The sequence below is a fragment of the Mastigoproctus giganteus genome, chromosome 5 (genome assembly GCF_048544385.1).
Source record: "Mastigoproctus giganteus isolate SK-2022 chromosome 5, ASM4854438v1, whole genome shotgun sequence".
Classification (NCBI taxonomy): Eukaryota; Metazoa; Arthropoda; class Arachnida; order Uropygi; family Thelyphonidae; genus Mastigoproctus; species Mastigoproctus giganteus.
This window is the reverse complement of record NC_143579.1, coordinates 241079488-241097002: the sequence shown is the minus strand read 5'-3', so window position 1 is coordinate 241097002 and position 17515 is coordinate 241079488. Positions and strand designations below refer to the sequence as shown.

The following is a 17515-nucleotide window of genomic DNA, read 5'->3' as shown; positions in this document are numbered from 1 at the left end:
ATACTGTAGTTCACAGGCTGAGATGACCGAAACACTTTTTCTTCCTGGAAACTGAGAAATTGCTTTTATCCGCAAGTGGCACGTGCTCTCATTATTTTTATTACTATCCCGTATTTATTCGCCTTACGTCGATCCCCGAACAGCGAGTGGGCTAGGAGGGCGTGCAAATATTTCAAATATAAAAAAAAATCGATATTAAAATAAACGACATATTATAGAAAATTGTAATTACTTTTAAATAGCGGTAACTTTAAAATAAAATTGATATTAAATTAAAATTGTAATTACAAAGTCCATTTCTTCTCTTATTTCAATTTTTGCATTAAATTGTTTACATTTCTCATTTAAATAAAGCTCACATTTTATAGTAATTCTGCTGATTTGGTCCACATTTCGTTGGTCCATCATTTGGCTTCTGTATCTTCTCGAAACTTATTTGGATGTATGGAGGAGGTGTTGGATCATGTTACACGGGAACATTCCTTTTAGGGGGCCCAGGATAATGAGCTTCATCCTAAGTGGACGTTGCCCCCCTCTGGTGGTTTCTATTGCCAGCATTGGGAAGTGAGATAATATGCTCTATCGATGGGGCATCAATCAGATGGATTAGCAGCTTAGACAATGATTTTTCTTGAGGACAGTGAACTTCCAGGGCGGGGTCATGCCTAGATTGACTAGAAGAATAGATTTGGAGATGGCGAACGGGTAACCCCCTCTCAGCCGATTGATCCACCACAGAATCGAATATTCCATTGTCAGGGATCTGTTACGCACAGAGGCACGTCTGAGGACCAGATGCACTGCCCACAATTTTATTATTATTACTATTATCAGTTTATTCAACAAACATCCCTGTACAGAAATTATCTAGGAGAGTGGCGCATACATACATCCAAATAAACTTATTGGAGTGTAACAAAGGATAAAATATCAGCAAATACATAAGATAAATAAATATAGAGGAAAAATTACATACATACAGATCTCATACCTTCATAGAAAAATTACAAAACATTATACATACATAGAAAAATGACATCGTCATTTACGCTATGAACTGGTCCTCATTGTCATTCTTAAGGAATACCCCCAGTCCTATAAGAGTCTTTTGGAAACACAATATATCGTTCATTTAAGATTTTTATGAGTTCGAGGGCACTTGAAGTCTTTCTTCAATTCCGTTCTTCATCATATTTCTAGTTTCGTATACAGATCCGCTGCAATGAGCTTCCTCTAAGTTTTCTCATGTCCGGGTCTATTTTGAGGTCTCTAAACAGCCCCAGAGTATTGGCAGGAAACATCCGCCTTAATCGTCCGTGTTATTGAGAGCACTTTGGAGACTATGAGGGTTGTGGAGGCGGGCTCCAGGGCGGGGCCTTACTACAAGACTTTCAATTTGAGGGGCATCTAAACTCCCACTGAGAAGTTGTGCCAGAATGCTGATGTTTCGTGTTGTCATCATCTGAATCCACGGAGCTGTGTTCAAGTTTGCTACAGTATGGATTTCGAAATTGTGAAGGGCTTCCCGGCAATCCTATTTAACCACCGGAGCAACCAATATTCCAGGCTGACAAATTTCCTGATATAAGTATTTGGAACAGAGGACCAAATTGTCGAAGCATACAGGAACAATACATCTTTGGATATATTGGGTCAGTAGCTGCTGGTTTCGAATCCCAGTTATTTCCTGTCTTACAGCCCATATGGCAGCGAGAGTTTTTGTTCTCGTGTTCTGAAAGTGCCTTTGGAAGGTAAGGCCCTCGTCCCACGTCACTCCAAGGTCCGTGTATGAATTGACTTTCTTAATCTGTGCTCCATTAATAGATAATTTGATTTCATTTTTTATCTTCTTATTAGTTATTATCAGTTGTTCTGACTTGTCTGAGTTACAAACCGATTTTGCGTAGGTATGTCTCCAGTTCATACAGCTTAGCGTTGGCATGGAAATTGACGTCGGACACCTGAGATCCTTCATTACAGACAAAATATTTTGTCATCGGCGTAGGAAATAAAATTCTGATTCCGCGCAAGAAAAGGCTCTAGGGCGGCAGCAAACAGCAAAGCTGATAAAACTCATCCCTGAGGGATGCCCCAAGTGAGGGTGTATTCTGCACGGAATTCTTGGTGTTCTACAATGAGGTGCCTTGGCTTCAAAATGGTCTTGATGATCTGCAATAGTTCGCCCTCAATGCGGAAATAAACTTTCAATGTTTTCAAGTGCTTTCAATATGTTTCATATTATCGAAAGCTGCCTTTATATCAAGGAATATGATGTCAATTTGGATTTTTTTCATTTAACGCGTGCTGCATTCTGGAGAGTCTCCAACAGATTAGTAGTCGTGGATCGTCTCAGTACTACGGTGTGGAGGCGGGGTGGCCTGTGCGCAAAACACTGTTGGGTTAAAGCAGGAAGGATGGCTTTCTCAAAAAGCTTTAAAAGAGAACAGCTGATGGATATAGGTCGAAAGTCTGAAGAGGCCTTAGGGTTCTTCTTTTTTGGCACCGGTCGCACAAAGTAGTGACTATCTCTGGGGAGGAATCCATCTCTCAGGATGTTTTGGGAAATGTGAAAACAGCGCATCAACAATATAGGCACTGCATATTTTTAAAATAAAGATAGGAAACTCGTCGGGGCCGATCGTAGATTTGGTAGGCAAGGAATTGATGGCATTGAGAGATCTTCTCTAGAAATAGTGACTGTGGGTATGGCATACTCACAAACGCCTCCTCTCGCTAAAATATGTTGTGCCATATCCTCCAGCTGATATCCTTGGACATTTTTTGCTTTACCTTCAACTGGCAGACTTTCAAAGCACTCCTTAGCCCAGTGTCCGAATGTGGTTTCTTCCATTTCAAATTTTGCGGCCTTATTGCTCACAATTCTTTCGAATGTCGAAGCTTTCTTCGTATATAACCTCTTCGTAGCATAAATGTCGTTTCTTTTTCAAGGAAATGGCTTTTTTTTTTTTTTTTTTTTGTTGTCCGTGAAGTCTTCATTTAATCCTAATTTTTTCCATCTCCTATAAGCCTTTTGCTTAGCCACAAACGCCTGTTTTAAATACTCGCTGAACCACGGTTTAGTTTTGTCCGTGACGCTTGCCTCTTTTGAGGCACCCAGGTCAGCAATAAATAGGAGCTCTTTCTCTATCAAGTTGGCAGCTTCTTCCATCGGTTTATTGTATAGAGCATTCCAGTTGTAGGTCTTGAGATGTTTTAAAATAATCTCAGGTCTAATGAACTTAAGAGAGTAAATCTTCTTGGTTTGACGAGTTTGCTCATCGATGCGTTGCTCACCTGCACTATTGGATAGAGAAATTTCACATCATATTGGGTTGTGATCTGACTGGAATTTAGTTTGAGGGGTGAAATGTTTTATATTTATCAGATTATGATATAATAAATCCAAATGCTGCTCTCCCCTAGTCGGAAGCGTATCAAGTAGGGTCAGTCCTAAGGTCTGGAGGGTTGCATCAAGGTATTCTTTAGCTTGATCGTGTCTTGGGCTAAGCATATTAAAGCCGCCAGTTACAATCGTGGGAGTATCTGTGCCAAGATTCTTTGAAATCCACACAAAAAACTCGGTTCTGGTGTCAGCACTGTGTTCCGGCGGAAGATAGATAAGGCAGACTTGGATTTCTTGAGCCTTCCTCCTTCAAAGTTTTCAGACTGACTTCGTTTAATTTTTGTAGGATGCAAACTTTCATGATAAAGGATTGCAACTCCTCCACCCCGCTTGTTTATTCTGCTGTTCCCAATAAATCTGTAACTAGATCTAGTTTCCTGTTATAATTTAGCCAAGTCTCCACTATACACAGTCCTATTCTTCAAGGAGTAGGCAAGTCTGCAATGTGTGCAGTTTGTTAACAACACTTCTAACGTTCTGAATAAAAAAGCAAATGGTCTGGCCTTCTCCAGAAGGGGCATTCCGTTGCTTTAGTGGCTGAATAGGTTGATGCGTACTACTGGTTCTCTGCACGTATGTGGTGTTCTTTTCTCGATATCTTTTAACTAATGCACCCAGTGGCCAGTTGTTGTCTTCAAGGATTAGATTTAGGTCATCAGGGGAGCATGTGAGCAAAAATGACGCATAAGAAGGATGCCTTGTTTTCAGCTGTCTTACTTCTGTGTGGACTCCGAATCCTTGAGCAAACATGGCCTTTGTCATTCGCCTGCGTGTTCGGGGCAAGCCTAGTAACAAAGACTTTCTCTCGGGTTCTGACAGCTGTAGTATTGAACCTCCTTGCCAATTGGGCATCTGTTGGGAGGTACGCGCTGTATCTACATTAAAATTGTCGTTCGGAGATTGTGTAGAGGGATATCAGTTATATTTCCGCATCTGGGTATTGTGTACATTTGTTTTTGAAGATGTTCGTAGGTTGGCAGCCTTCGACATACTCTGATTCTGCTCTCTCCCTCCCATAAGTCTTCTGAGATAAGGTTTTCCTTGTATTTTTCTAACTAAAGTGTTTAGTGGGTTTGCGTGCATCGTGCACGTCCATCACTCAAAATTAGATTTTATTCAATAAATAGAGCGATAGGAGTGGGGATACATCAATGTATTGACAAATCACATTGATTGATGTCGTCCTAGGGGATGGATGTGCGCTCTTTACTCGCGTGCCTTCGGGGCAGGGGGGCTTCGAACTGCCCATCTCGCACGTTGCAACAGCAGAATAAGAAGTAAAAGCTGTCTCAAGCTGAATCCTTCTGTTTCCCCCAACTAACTAACAAATTCCACTGCTTTCCATTCCTCCTCTTTCATCGCGTGCATCGCACAACCAGATGAGGAGGAAGCGTCGTGAATTCGGCCTTTGATGCTGCTCGGCAGTTATTTGGGGATTAGACGGACACGAAGAGCACTCGGTTCAGCTGACACGTGACGCACCCAATGCGAAGAACGCAACGGACATGCGCAGTCCCGAGTCGAGCGTGAACACGGCGTTTGCGGGACAAAATACAGTACTGTATTGCCGTTTCGAGGGATGGTCAGCGGGTACGTGCACACATTTTCGCATGTGGCTCCCTCCAGTGGAGGAATCGGTATCTTGTCTCGCAACCACGCCTTCGCAGGGTGCCGTGCCGCCGCTACGGAAATATTCGAAATAAAGTGCGGCCACCGAACAGGACGACCTTCACACGCTGCCCCGTGACGTCGGCTGGGAGGAAGGGAGCTGAGTGGCGACCCCCCTCTCGTCGGTCCGCGTTAAGAGCGTAAACAATCGATTAGCGGACAGCAGTTGAACGCAGTCAATCACGTGTGTGCGGCTTCGGTTTCTTCCCGTTCGGCAAAGCTGGAGTTCGCCAAGTGTGAAGCGTCCGAAGGCTCTCTGTGACCTCGCGAGCGGATTAAGTAACGCCAGCAATGGCCGAATGAAATTTGCGCGTTTTGTCTTGCGCATTGCGGGGAAAGGAACTTTGAGTGTCCCCACATTAAAACGTCCAGTGCAAATTTCGAAGGCGCCACGTGCGTGAAACACACGTGTGAAGAATCGCCGCGCTACCAGAGAAAAAGTGCCCACTTGTGAGTGCCTGTGAAGTGCACGTACGTCCGCTAACTTTGAGCGGGGTGGAAATTTTCGTCGGTACGAAGAGCGCCTTTCCCGCATCGTAACCTCTGAAGGACGTGACTCGGATAGGCGACAGAAGCCCGCACAGATGCGCTTGCGCACTGGAAGTTCATCGAGAAGACGACGACAATGTTCAGCGTCCCGGCGATTCGACTGTCCCATCCTCTCCCGGGCGAAAGAGAAGCGGGGTCTCTCGGTGTCCGTCTCCTGAGTGTGGCCGCACTGAACGAGCCCCGCAGAAGGCATTCGTGGATCTGCAGGTGAGTTCTTTCCCTCCCCCTCTGTGTTAGCTTCTTTCAGCGCCGCTCGACCGCAGGCGAACGGGCGAGTGCAGACGGACCGGCGAATGAGCCGCTCCTACTCTCAGTATCCCACGTCGCGTGCACGGTAGTGTCACTGCAGTCGCCACGAGCTCCGCATCGTTAATTTATTGGCAGAATTTAATTTATCGGGGGTTCTCCCCTTAAATAAAAATTCTTTTTTTTAATGGAAATCTGAGCAGCGCCTTTTGAAGCGGGTGGCGCTGCGGTGAATAAATAAAATAAAAATGAGTTTGTGAATGTTCGATCCGGATCCAGGACTCGGGGGATGCGTGTTCAGCTTGTCGCACGAGGGCAGCTCATCCGATAGTCCAGGGGAGGGCATCCAGCCGGAGTAGAAGTGGAATCACAGACCGGAACGCTTTCTCAACCTGCCCGTCTTTCGTAGCGCACTTCTGTTGTTATTATTTAGGATTGTGTGTCCCCGTTTGCCACGGTAACCCACCCACCCACTCTCGTAAATATACAGCGTTCAGTTTTGCCGCTTCCTGTTCTCGTTTCCGGCGCTCTGTCAACAACGCGTTTCCTGTTATCCTTTCTCTTCCCCCTCCCCGGCCGTACTGGAGTTCGCCCATCCCTGCACGTGAGGATCTTCTTTCGACGGCCACAAAGAATGAGGACGAAAGGAGGAAGAGGGTCATTTTTGTGTGCATCCGAAGTAAATAAAATTTTTTTGTTGGACTTTTTTGTATTTTTAAAATCACAAATGCCATTAATAAAAAAAAAAAATTCTGCGCGCATTAATTGTTCATCGAATTCGTGGGGACGATTTTCAGTTTGGTTCCCGCTATTCAGTGGTGAGGTCAAATACGAGCCGAAAGCACGCAGTGAATTCTTCTCTCTTTCAACTGCTTCGTCAGAATGTGGGAAGGAAAAAAAGGAAATTCGTGGAAGAATTTTAAGATTTCCCCGTGTAGACACGTTTTAAAAGAGGTCACCCAAACACAGCATTTTCGGCCGGATATGGGCCACTTCCCTTCCCCTCACCAGCCTAATTTTATTTATTTATTTATTTATTAGAGCCGTTTATTTCTCCACTCAACAGCCGGCCCTGGACAGCAGTAAAGCTACGGGGGGGGGGGAATTGTACGCTGTTCCTACACCACCTCATCAGACCGCGTCATCCCGTACAAAGGATGCTCGTAATACCCGATTGCGAGATACAATCGTTATTACGAGCAACTGAAATTCCGTGCATTTCCAGCCCGACTGGCGAAACTTTGCCTCCTTTAGTACCCTCTCTCTCTCTCTCTCTCTCTCTCTCTCTCCAGTTCTCGAAGGATTTCCCCGCAGATGACGCTGCAGTCCCTCTGGTGCATCCGCTGTAACCACGACAACCTCTAGTGTGCGAATATTGAATTGCCTGAAGTCTAGTCTTTCTTCTTTTAGAAGAACTCTCTTTTTATTGTACAAATAAGAAGGCACTGTTTCTGCTGCATGCCTGTTCTACAGATACTTCCATGTTCTTCTGAATTAGCTTCTATAATTCCCGCTCTCTCTTTCAAAACAGTCCGAACACGTGCCGCCACCAGCCAACATCCATTTACTGTCCAACTTCAAACCCACAGAACCAACTTTTCATCTTCCTCATTTATTCATTCAACTGCCGTTTTCTGGAACAACCTTCCTTCATACGTATTTCCTGAAAATTACAAAAGTTCAAGTCCAATGTCAACAAATATCTTCTTTCGTCTTTTCAACCTCCAACCCAAGCACGGTACTAAGTACTATAGGTTCTAATACCTCTCGTGTTTGGGGTTCTCATAAAAAAAAAAATAAATAAGAAGGCACATTTCGCTGTACTCACAACTGCCTTCACGGCTATCACGATTTTGTACAAGGAATAACGCAACATAAATAAACAAAGACGACAAGGATAGAAAAGAAAAAAAACAGCATTATGACTCCAAAAATGTTCGAACACTGGAATGATGGATCCATGGCAATGGACAGATCGTCTTGAGCAGGTTCTAATATTCTGTGACGTAATCACAGGATTACAGAAATCGATCGAGTACGTTCTGCCTATATTTCGTATCCACTGCGAACTTGTAGAGGTCTCCATCCAAGGACTGTATCTGCAAGGATAACAACAGATCGGATATAGTTTTAACCGGTTTGGGGTGGCTTGATGGACTGGATTAGCCCTAAGGCTTGGTACCGGGATTCTCCATCCGCAGTTAGCCCAGAAGTCTGGTTCCGAAATGATGCCAACCATCATTTTTACAGCAAACACGAGTCTTCTGTCATGGATAATGGCAAGAAGACGTCTGATATTTAGAGCTGCCGCCATCTATGTGGTCCTTGGTGTAGCGGGAAGCCGAAATTTCCATATGGCCCACTTCAATATCCAAAATTCGCCCGCGAAAATCCGTCTCAGATGCGTTGTGGCTGTTGAGTCCAAACAACTGCGCCATAAAGTATGACAGGATAGACACATGTTTTAATATACCAGCACCCAAGAATACTAAATGTATTATTTAAGAATTATCTTTTAGCAGCTCAGAGATTTTTTCTTCTCACTACCTCTAGGGCATGTAGGACTGTCTCCTCTGCTGCCCTGCAAGTTTTAACTGGGCACCTTCCAATGGACTTGGAAGTAATTTTACAGTACTTGACTTACTGTAACAAGAAAGGCATACAAGCAACAATTGGTGACTATTCTAATGATACCTCCCAGCCTGTCAAGGCTGACCTAGTGAGACTAAAATCGCAACTTGTACTGGCTTGGCAGAATGATTGGAATCTGTCTTTGAAAGGTCGTATGACCTATTTATTCTTACCTACAGTCTCTATTTTTAGTAGAACTCATTTTCCCTGGTTCTCCCCAGGACTTAATCCAACATTTCTTTGTACCGGACATGGCAGTATAAACAGTAAATTATTTCAGTTCCATCTCGCGGATTCTCCCTTGTGCTTTTGTGGATCTACTGAAACGGTCCAACATCTGATTTTAGATTGTGTTTATTACACAGATCTACGACAACCCCTACAAACTATCACCAATGTATTTAGTGATTCTGATTTCCATGTTTTCTTTTCATCTCAAGAAAACTACAACACATTCACACATTTTGCAAATCAGCTCTTTGCAAGGAGAAAACTGATGGTTCTTACTAATTTTCATCCTCCATAAATTCTCCAAGACCTGCCAATAGCCATTACATACTTTAGACATTAGTTTAAAATTTTCACAGTTCCCTTTTAAAATTATATAAATGTCTATTAATATTAATCCTAAACAATTGCATTGCATTCCTGCCTAATGCAGTGCTAGTCTGTACAAAATTGAAAATTATCATATAATTTAACTTCCTCTATATAAAATTCTGTTTTGTTGTAAATTATTCAGCTTAAATTCTATTGTGAAAACACTCACAATAATTGTAATTCTACACGCACTTCTTCCTTACAATAGATAATTGTACATAAATGTAAGTATTGTATATAATGATCAATTTTACCCACCTAATTTTGATGGTTAATCTCGGTTGTTTACTTTTGGTTGCTGTTTCTTCATGACTTCTAAAAAAACTGTTTCCTAAATACTTCATAATTTGGAAAGAAAGTGTATTCCATAAGACTATGGCCTGCTGGTGACGATTTGACTAGACTAATTAATTCTTTTCAAAATAAACATTTAAATTCTAACTGAAAATACACTAACTGCTGTGGTTGTTGCAGTTTCTTATGCACTTTCTTTCTTATCTTCTGGCAATGATCATCCTCAATTGCAGCCTCTGTCGTTTTCAGAGTTCTCGGTTGTCAGATGTCACTGCTTGATATTATTGTATACAGTTCTTAGTTATTAATCTTGTAGTTATTTCTAAGTATTGTTCTTTATTGCTTAACTCAGCAATAATGCATAGTGCCTTATAACCCTGTTTGCATCGAAGTGAGATGCTCTATTTACTATAAAAAAAAAAAAAAAAAAAAAAAAAAAAAAATTTTTTAATAGTTTCTCAGGGTTATTCATCTTTAGTTTTCTTTGAGTTTTCTAAAAGTATTATAACAACGAACTGTGTTGTTTTTTGTTGTTATACTGTTTAGTTTATTACGTATGAAATTGTAACATATTTTCAGTTTGGTTTGGTAAATACCTGCATACTTCGGTTTAAATTACTTGTATATATCTACTATCCACGCTTTTATTTTCTCTTCTCTTCCTTTTCAGAGGATGTCTCTTCTTAATCCTCTTTCACAACTTTCCTTTCCCTCCCCCAATTCCCCCTTCTACTCCTTCTATTTCCTATTCATTTACTGACGGTGCGCTGCACCAATAAGAGTCAAATAGTAGTCCCTGGCTGCCTCCTCGTGGCTAGGGACGGGAGTCCCGGGAAAGACGGTCTTTGCTCTTTCCCGGGACTGCAAAATGCCAGGAGCCAGCATGCAACACACAACATAACAAACACTAATTCACATTAATTGACAAACATTTAAAAAGATGAAATTCTTTTCTTTTCTCTACTTTTTTTTTTTTTTTTTTTTTTTTTTAATTTCTTGCTGGCTCAGCTTATGCTTTTAGATGACACTGCGGGACATAGGGGCGACCCTGGATACCGCAATACCTACAACAATACTTGAATACCAGCACCCAGCCTGGTCATGGACAACCATAAGTTGTTGCTTAAGCATCCACTGGAGTCGACAGAACTTTATTTACAGGTGGTCTACGTGTGGTCCAAAGAAGCGCTTCTGGTCAAAGATAACGCCGAGATCGTTGTGTTGCTGACCACCAGAAATCGCAGTTCCTCTTACATTGTTGTTGTTATTATTATTATCTGTTTATTTCTCTTTCGAGACACCCATAAACAGCACGTGGCTAGAGGGTGTGGTTACATTATATCAGTATTTACGAGCATATTTACAAGAACATTATTTACAATGTTTGGAGATGAAAAAAACACAGAATGCGGTTAATGAATTAATTGTAGTTGGTTTAATTAATTGCGAATTGTTCTTAAATGCTATATATTGGGTTGCACCATTGTTGGGTGTTAATGTAATTTGGCTCTGACGGAGGTCGAGCGAGAAAGTCAACTGTTTCGACTCATCAGGATTGATGTAAAGAGCAAAACTGAAGGATTAAGTCACTTGTGTAGTCAGCACTGTCTCCAGGGTTCAGATGCAGTGAACAGCTTTATATCATCAGCGAAGATGATAATATCAGTTCGGCCCGTCACGAAAGGCAGAAGAACAGCTGAGAATTAAATACCAGAGAGGAGGACCCCACCTGGTGGGACTCCAGCTGTAATAGTTCTGGTGTAGCGCCGATTGGCATCGCGCACAATGATAGTCCTGTTCTCAAGCATTGTCTGAATGAACCAGAGCACGTCTCCACCAATCAGGTAATACTCACGTGGTAGCCTTGCCAACGCGTGAACGGATATGGAATCAAATGCTAACTGGACGTCGATATAAGTAACGGTGATTTCAGAACGGTGCTCAAATACATCGAGGATCTTGGTAGTGAATCTTGACCGGGTATCATAGTGGATTTGCGGTAGCTGTTGTGGCATAATTTGAATGGTTAATGTTCTTAGAAAAGATTTCTCAAAGAGCTTTAATAGGCTTGATGCACAAGAAATAGGACGGAAGTGACTGGGCTGAGAAGCAGAGTGTTTTCGGCTGCGATCTTACTAAATAGACAGGCCACATAGGAGGAAAAAAAATTTGATTAAGGATTTTGATTAACGACAGGATAGGATCAACACTAAATGTACTCGCGCATTTCAGCATAAATTGAGGAATTCCGTCGGCACCTGATGCAGCCGTAGGTGCTATTTATTTATTGCGTAGATATTTGGTGAGGTGAACTGAATTTAAGGGGTCTGTCGAAATCTGATTGATTGGGAATTCCAATGGCGTAGTGGATTCTGGCTGAGCAGCGAACCTAGTTATGGTCAAGCCAGCTGCTCATATTGAGTGAGTCAATGGCGTCCTCTGATTGGATTCTATGGAAGGGCTTCCCCTTATTCATGGTATCCTCTACGCGAAGTTTTATCGCCTCCCTCTTGTTCCGAATAAAAAGTGCCCTAGCTCGGGAATAAGCAGTTCTGTCCGAGGATGAGCAGAAGTTTTTCCACTTTTTGTGCAAATTCTGTTTACCGTGGAAACATTCAGAGACTTTTGGATTCCACCAGGCCTTTCAATGTTCTCTGATGGTTAGTTTCTTCTTTGCAGCATTAAGAGAAACAGTGGCTATCCATCTTGTCATCATGTCAATCCCGAGTTTGGGGTGCATTCCTCAAGGACATCCCATGGGATTGCCTGAGCCACATAAACACACCTTTCAGGATTAAAGTATTTGGGCGCTGTAATTGTTTTGGCTGTGACTTTCCTCCTGCCAGAAGTGATGGGCATTTCTCTTTGCACAAAGAGAATTATGGGGTTATGATCAGAATATGTTTCTTTTCGGATTTCGGTTAGTTACACAATTTGCTGACGCGAACCCGAGGTCCAATGAGCTTTCATCACTCGTGGGTGCTGTTTTCACCAGTTGAAGACGTTTTTTTTTTTTTTTTTTTTTTATATGTCTAGACGCTGACTCAGTCTTCTCTTGAGGCTCTCCAGGGTATTTGGGAGATTGAAATCCCCACACACGACGTGTTTCAGCGATAAATGGAAATGGTTGAGAAGCCAGTTGAGGAGTTTATCAATTACTTGTGCTTCTGGAACTATTGGGATATATACACTGCGACAATCTCGAGAGAAACGTTCTGGCTGTCATTGTTTTTAGGTTTTAATGTGACTAGAACTGCCTGGAAAGAATCAGACTGGCTCGATACTGAGTGGAGGATAGAAAATAACTGCTCATTGAACAAAATTTTCAACTCCTTCTCCCCTGCGGTTTTCTCTAGGCGTGCACACCATCTGATATCTTGCAGGCCAAGTAGAGGAAAGTGTTTCTTCATTGGAATCAAGCCAGGTTTCTGCGAAGCAAACCACGTCACTGAACTGGACAGCAAGAGCTCCTCAACTTCATTCAATTTGTTCCTCATGGATCGCACATTTTGAAATAGGAGTTGGAATGAAGCTGTTCTCTTGACCTTAACGAGGGACGTGCGCTGTCTGATCCGTCTGCGATGCGTCGCTGGTCTTCGAAATGTTGAAACCATGAGAGGGATCGTAAAATTCAGAGAGAAAGAGATGACGGAGGTTTTAAGTAATTTTCAATCTCACCATATTCAATCACCGTTGGGAGCCACCTTTCTGTGGGTATGTTAAGCGCAAAGCATGGAATTATCTTGTTTTTTTTTCTACGGCCATTCCCATGAAGAACAGTTGGGTTGTTAGTGGGGAAAAGAAGAGATACGTCGTATCTCTTCTTTTCGTCGTAACAGAGGAAGCTCTATGGCCGTCATTCAGTGTAGCCACGTGTTCTGGAGCTCCTGAATGTTTCAGTTATTTTAATGTGTTTCAAGTGTTTTCTTCCACTGGAAAAGTGTACCAGCTAAAAGAACTTCGCAAGTGGATTAAGTGAGTGAAAAAATTTTGTTATTACGAGGGTTATCTGGTCTGTACTCTCTCGTCATCCACCAAATCCCTTTAGGCTTAGTATTCTGCTAACGCTTTGCTGTAGTCAAACACGTATTGTTGACAGTTAGGCCTAGTGGATAATCCTGGGAATACGATACATAAAGTTTTGAATTGGAGAAGGTTCGTGCGCGTATAGTGTGTGGCAGCCTGCGAATGAGCTCCGATTAAAGTTAATAATTTGTGCTGTTTTGATTTGCTATTTGCCTGGCAACGAAGTTTTGGAAATTGTCAGCTTTTGCCTGGACAACGCTCTCAACAGACCACTTTTACTTTGACTACTAAACACAATTGTAATCTCTTTTTCAACCCACTCGTAATCCTTTTATCTGCGCCTAAAATCTGAAATGCCTTTAAAGCAAGATCACCCAAATAATGAAAGCTGCGTAATTTGTGGCATTGTTCCGGACGTAGCTATAGAATGTACTTCCTGTCTCAAGACATACGGAAGCGAATGTCTCGCGTTGGACCTAAAGAGGCTCGGGAAGCAGCGACGGAAAGTATGGCAGTGTCCCCCCTGTAAGGGAGAAAATTATATGCAGTCACTAGGAACAACTGGTGAAACTTCTAACAACGACGTTAACCAAATTTCGGATTCACTTGAGCACAGGACCCAACCCGCACCTAAAGTACACACGGAAAAACTGAGATCGTCAGATTCACATGTGGAATTGACCCCTGACTCATTACTGGCAGAACAAAATCTCATCATGCAAAAATCAAGTAGTTCCCAACAGGATAACATCCTATCAACAGAGATCTCAGCAATAGTTAATCATGCATCACTCGAACACAGTCCACTCTTTGTCTCGCTCCTCACAAATATCGAGACAACTTTATGCATGAAGCTATCCCCAATTCATAATATCCTCGCAGACCTACTGCTTGAAAACAAGCGACTACGAGAACAAAATGAATGCATGCATAAAACATTGGAGGTGTTGGGAAAAAACTTTGATGACCTGAAGCACTCTGTTTGTGATCTTGCTGTTCAAACTAACCATCATGAGCAGCATCCGCCGGACGGACACGTTCATGCGAAACCGAGAGCTCCTACCCAAACCATCCCATCTTTATTATCACATGATTCCTCTCCATCCCCCATTCTTACAAATTGTGAGTCTGAAGTTGTGTGCCCTGAAATCACAGCAGATGCCAGCGAATACTCTGGAAATACTGCCTCCCAGAAGATCCAAAGAAGTCATCAGGAGCAAAACCTGCCAAATTGCCCCTTTTCGCGATCACAAAGCTCACATATGGGGTCCTCGCGCTCGAGACTGGATAATGCTCTGGCTGCGGAAGTACATAGCAATTGTGGCTCCACCTCAAACAACGTGAGGGGTAACCATTATACAGGGACTACGATTGTATCTAATGTACAGACCCATAGAGACACTACAACGTATGCAATGATTGCAAGCCAACGAACAAAAGAACAAACACTGACCAGTAATCCAACTCTTAAAGAACTGAGCCCCAATCTTAAAGTTATTGGAACCAATTTGCACTTCAGCAAGATGCAAATTGCGAACACTAGAATGAGGGACAAGCGGATGCGTAATGTCTTCATTAGTAGGCTCTCCCCTGCTACCTCAGCCGATGATGTGGAAAACCTTCTTGCTGCATTCAAAATGAATGGTAGAGTCACTAAGCTGTCCACGAAATATCCCACCTACGCCTCCTTTAAGATCGATGTAGCTGATGCAGATTTTGAAGCACTCTTCAATCCTGAAATCTGGCCTGCTGGAGCTCTTGTTATGCCATATCTCGGGCAGCGATATAGAAGTAATGGGAAAGACTCCCACCAATGGTACCCTGATTCATAGCAATCACAGATCTTGTTACCGCAACCAGAATCACAGACAGAGAACACCAATATGCCGATCCCTGTGCTCATCAGTCCTAGAGACACCCCGCTGAATCGAGTAGTGCCATGTCAGAGACCACCTGTCCGTATCAAAGTACCCAGAGTACCTGCCTGCACCATATTTTATCAGAATGTGCGTAGTCTTAGGAACAAGCTTGACACTATGGAGCAAATTCTGCTCTCCGAACATTTTGACCTGCTCGCCATCACCGAAACCTGGCTGAATGATGATGAAGAATTCCTTGCAGCAGCTGCCCCAGCTGATTATGGGGTCGTATTCACATCTCGGATTGCACGCAAGGGTGGAGGCGTCGCATTATTCTACAAGAAATCTGCTTTCAAGCTATTGGATAATAAATCCAGTAACTCTCCTAACTATGAAGCAATCTTCGTTACGTTAGGATACAACTTCGTGACGTTTGACGTCTGTGTGCTGTATATACCCCCAAAGCCGTCCCAGCAAATCATCCTTGAAGTTTCCAACTGGTTAATCAATCAGCTGCATCCCACAGCTTCTCACTTAGTTTGTGGTGATTTCAATTTACCTCCTCAGCTATCTAATCTGAAAAAGGATCTTCTATTTTTTACACACTTGAGATGTGCTGACCTACAACTTATTAATGAAGCTCCAACCAGGAGGAATAACCTCTTAGATCTAGTTCTAGCCTCTTTCCCTTGCACCCTTGATTACATTGCAGAAACGTCATTTGACTCTGATCATGTCCCGATGCATGTAACCGCATATCTGCCAGCCCCCAAATTAGAAGCCAGAAGGACAACAACAAAGGTTGACATTACTAGCCCCAACTTACTTGACGTAGATAAGTGCATCAGAGCCGCCTCTCTCATTCCCTGGGTGGCCTTAGAGACTTGTGACCCAGAACTAGCTGTGAACATTCTCACAAACTGGATCAACACGGTTGCCAAATATGCTGCTTCTAAAAAAAATCACAATCAGTCCCTATACAAGACTTTGGTGGAATTCAGAACTCAAAATGAGTTTCCAGCTGAAGCAACAGCTCCATCGCACATGGAAACAATCTCAAAATGTCAATGATCGTATCGTTTATTCAAGGGCACGGGCTCATTTTAATCGCCTGAAATCTGAGGCAATCAAATTATATGTTAACCGTGAGCTGGCTAAAGGAAAAATTCCATACAAGAAAGTGAACCCTCATTTTCCTTTACAACTTGATCCTGAATTGTGGCTCGATTTCGTGACAAGATTTAAACGTATTCCTATGCCAAACTCAGATCTAGCTCTACTAACAGAGCCCATCCAGCAAGAAGTGTTGAACAACATTCAGATTACAAAACAACAGCTGATCGTAGCCATCAATTCTCTACCTGCCTCGTCTACCACCGGTGATGATGGAGTTCCCCAATTCATGCTCAAATGCCTAAGTCCGTACATTATTCAGCCACTTTTAATTATCTTCAACCAGTTACTCTCGAACAAAATTTTCCCACAGCAGTGGAAAAACTATCTCATCAAACCTTTAGCCAAAGTTCAGTCGCCATCGAAACCTAAACACTTCCGACCCATCTCTAACTCCTCCAGCCTGCTGAAGCTCCTGGAGAAGGCCTTACTCCCCATCCTCACTAAGCAGATCTTGCCCAGTAATCCAGTCCAAATTCACTACTCCCTTCCAAACAGATCAACGATCACCAATCTGCTAGCCACCACGAATACTATCTTGTCAGCATTGGAGAATAGGCAGGAACTAGCTGTGACTTACTTAGACATTGAGGCTGCATTTGATGCCGTCCAAGTAAACCAACTTCTCACTCTCCTGGAATGCCACTTCCAGATCACAGGGAACATATTATGCTTTCTCTCCTCTCTTCTGAATAACAGAGTTATAAAGCTTCATACAGGAGATCGCACCCTTACTAGATCCGTCACCGCAGGAGTCCCACAAGGAGGGGTCCTTTCGGGCCTTCTGTTTTCATCCATTATCTTCCCACTGGTTGCACATTCTCGATGTCTACTGAGCTATGCGGACGATATCAAGATACTCACTCCCATCATTCCCGGTCAAGGCCTAGATCTGGTAAAAGTGGAAATTAACAACACTCTCACCACAGTCACATCTTACCTCTGCCAGTTTGGGCTCAAGATCAATCCTGCTAAGTCCGAATTCATGGTGTATTCATTGAAGCAAACTCCTTCTTCTCTCCAGCCTTCGGTCGGCAACACCCTCATCCCAATTGTGTCCAGCCAT

The 17515-nt window shown here is 42.9% G+C and overlaps 1 protein-coding gene across 4 annotated transcripts in view; it reads left to right on the top strand.

Moving 5' to 3' along the window:
- dnc (phosphodiesterase dunce) overlaps positions 1 to 17515 on the top strand; it is a 546492-nt gene that overhangs the window by 289065 nt on the left and 239912 nt on the right. Inside the window, exon 1 of one of the 4 annotated variants that reach the window (XM_090374495.1) lies at positions 5331 to 5827. The exons of the other annotated variants lie outside the window; for them this stretch is intronic. Within the exon in view, the coding sequence (XP_090230621.1) occupies positions 5697 to 5827 (131 nt within the window). The 5' untranslated portion in view covers positions 5331 to 5696. Of the gene's footprint in view, positions 1 to 5330; positions 5828 to 17515 lie in introns of those variants that run through there. 4 annotated transcript variants of the gene reach the window in all.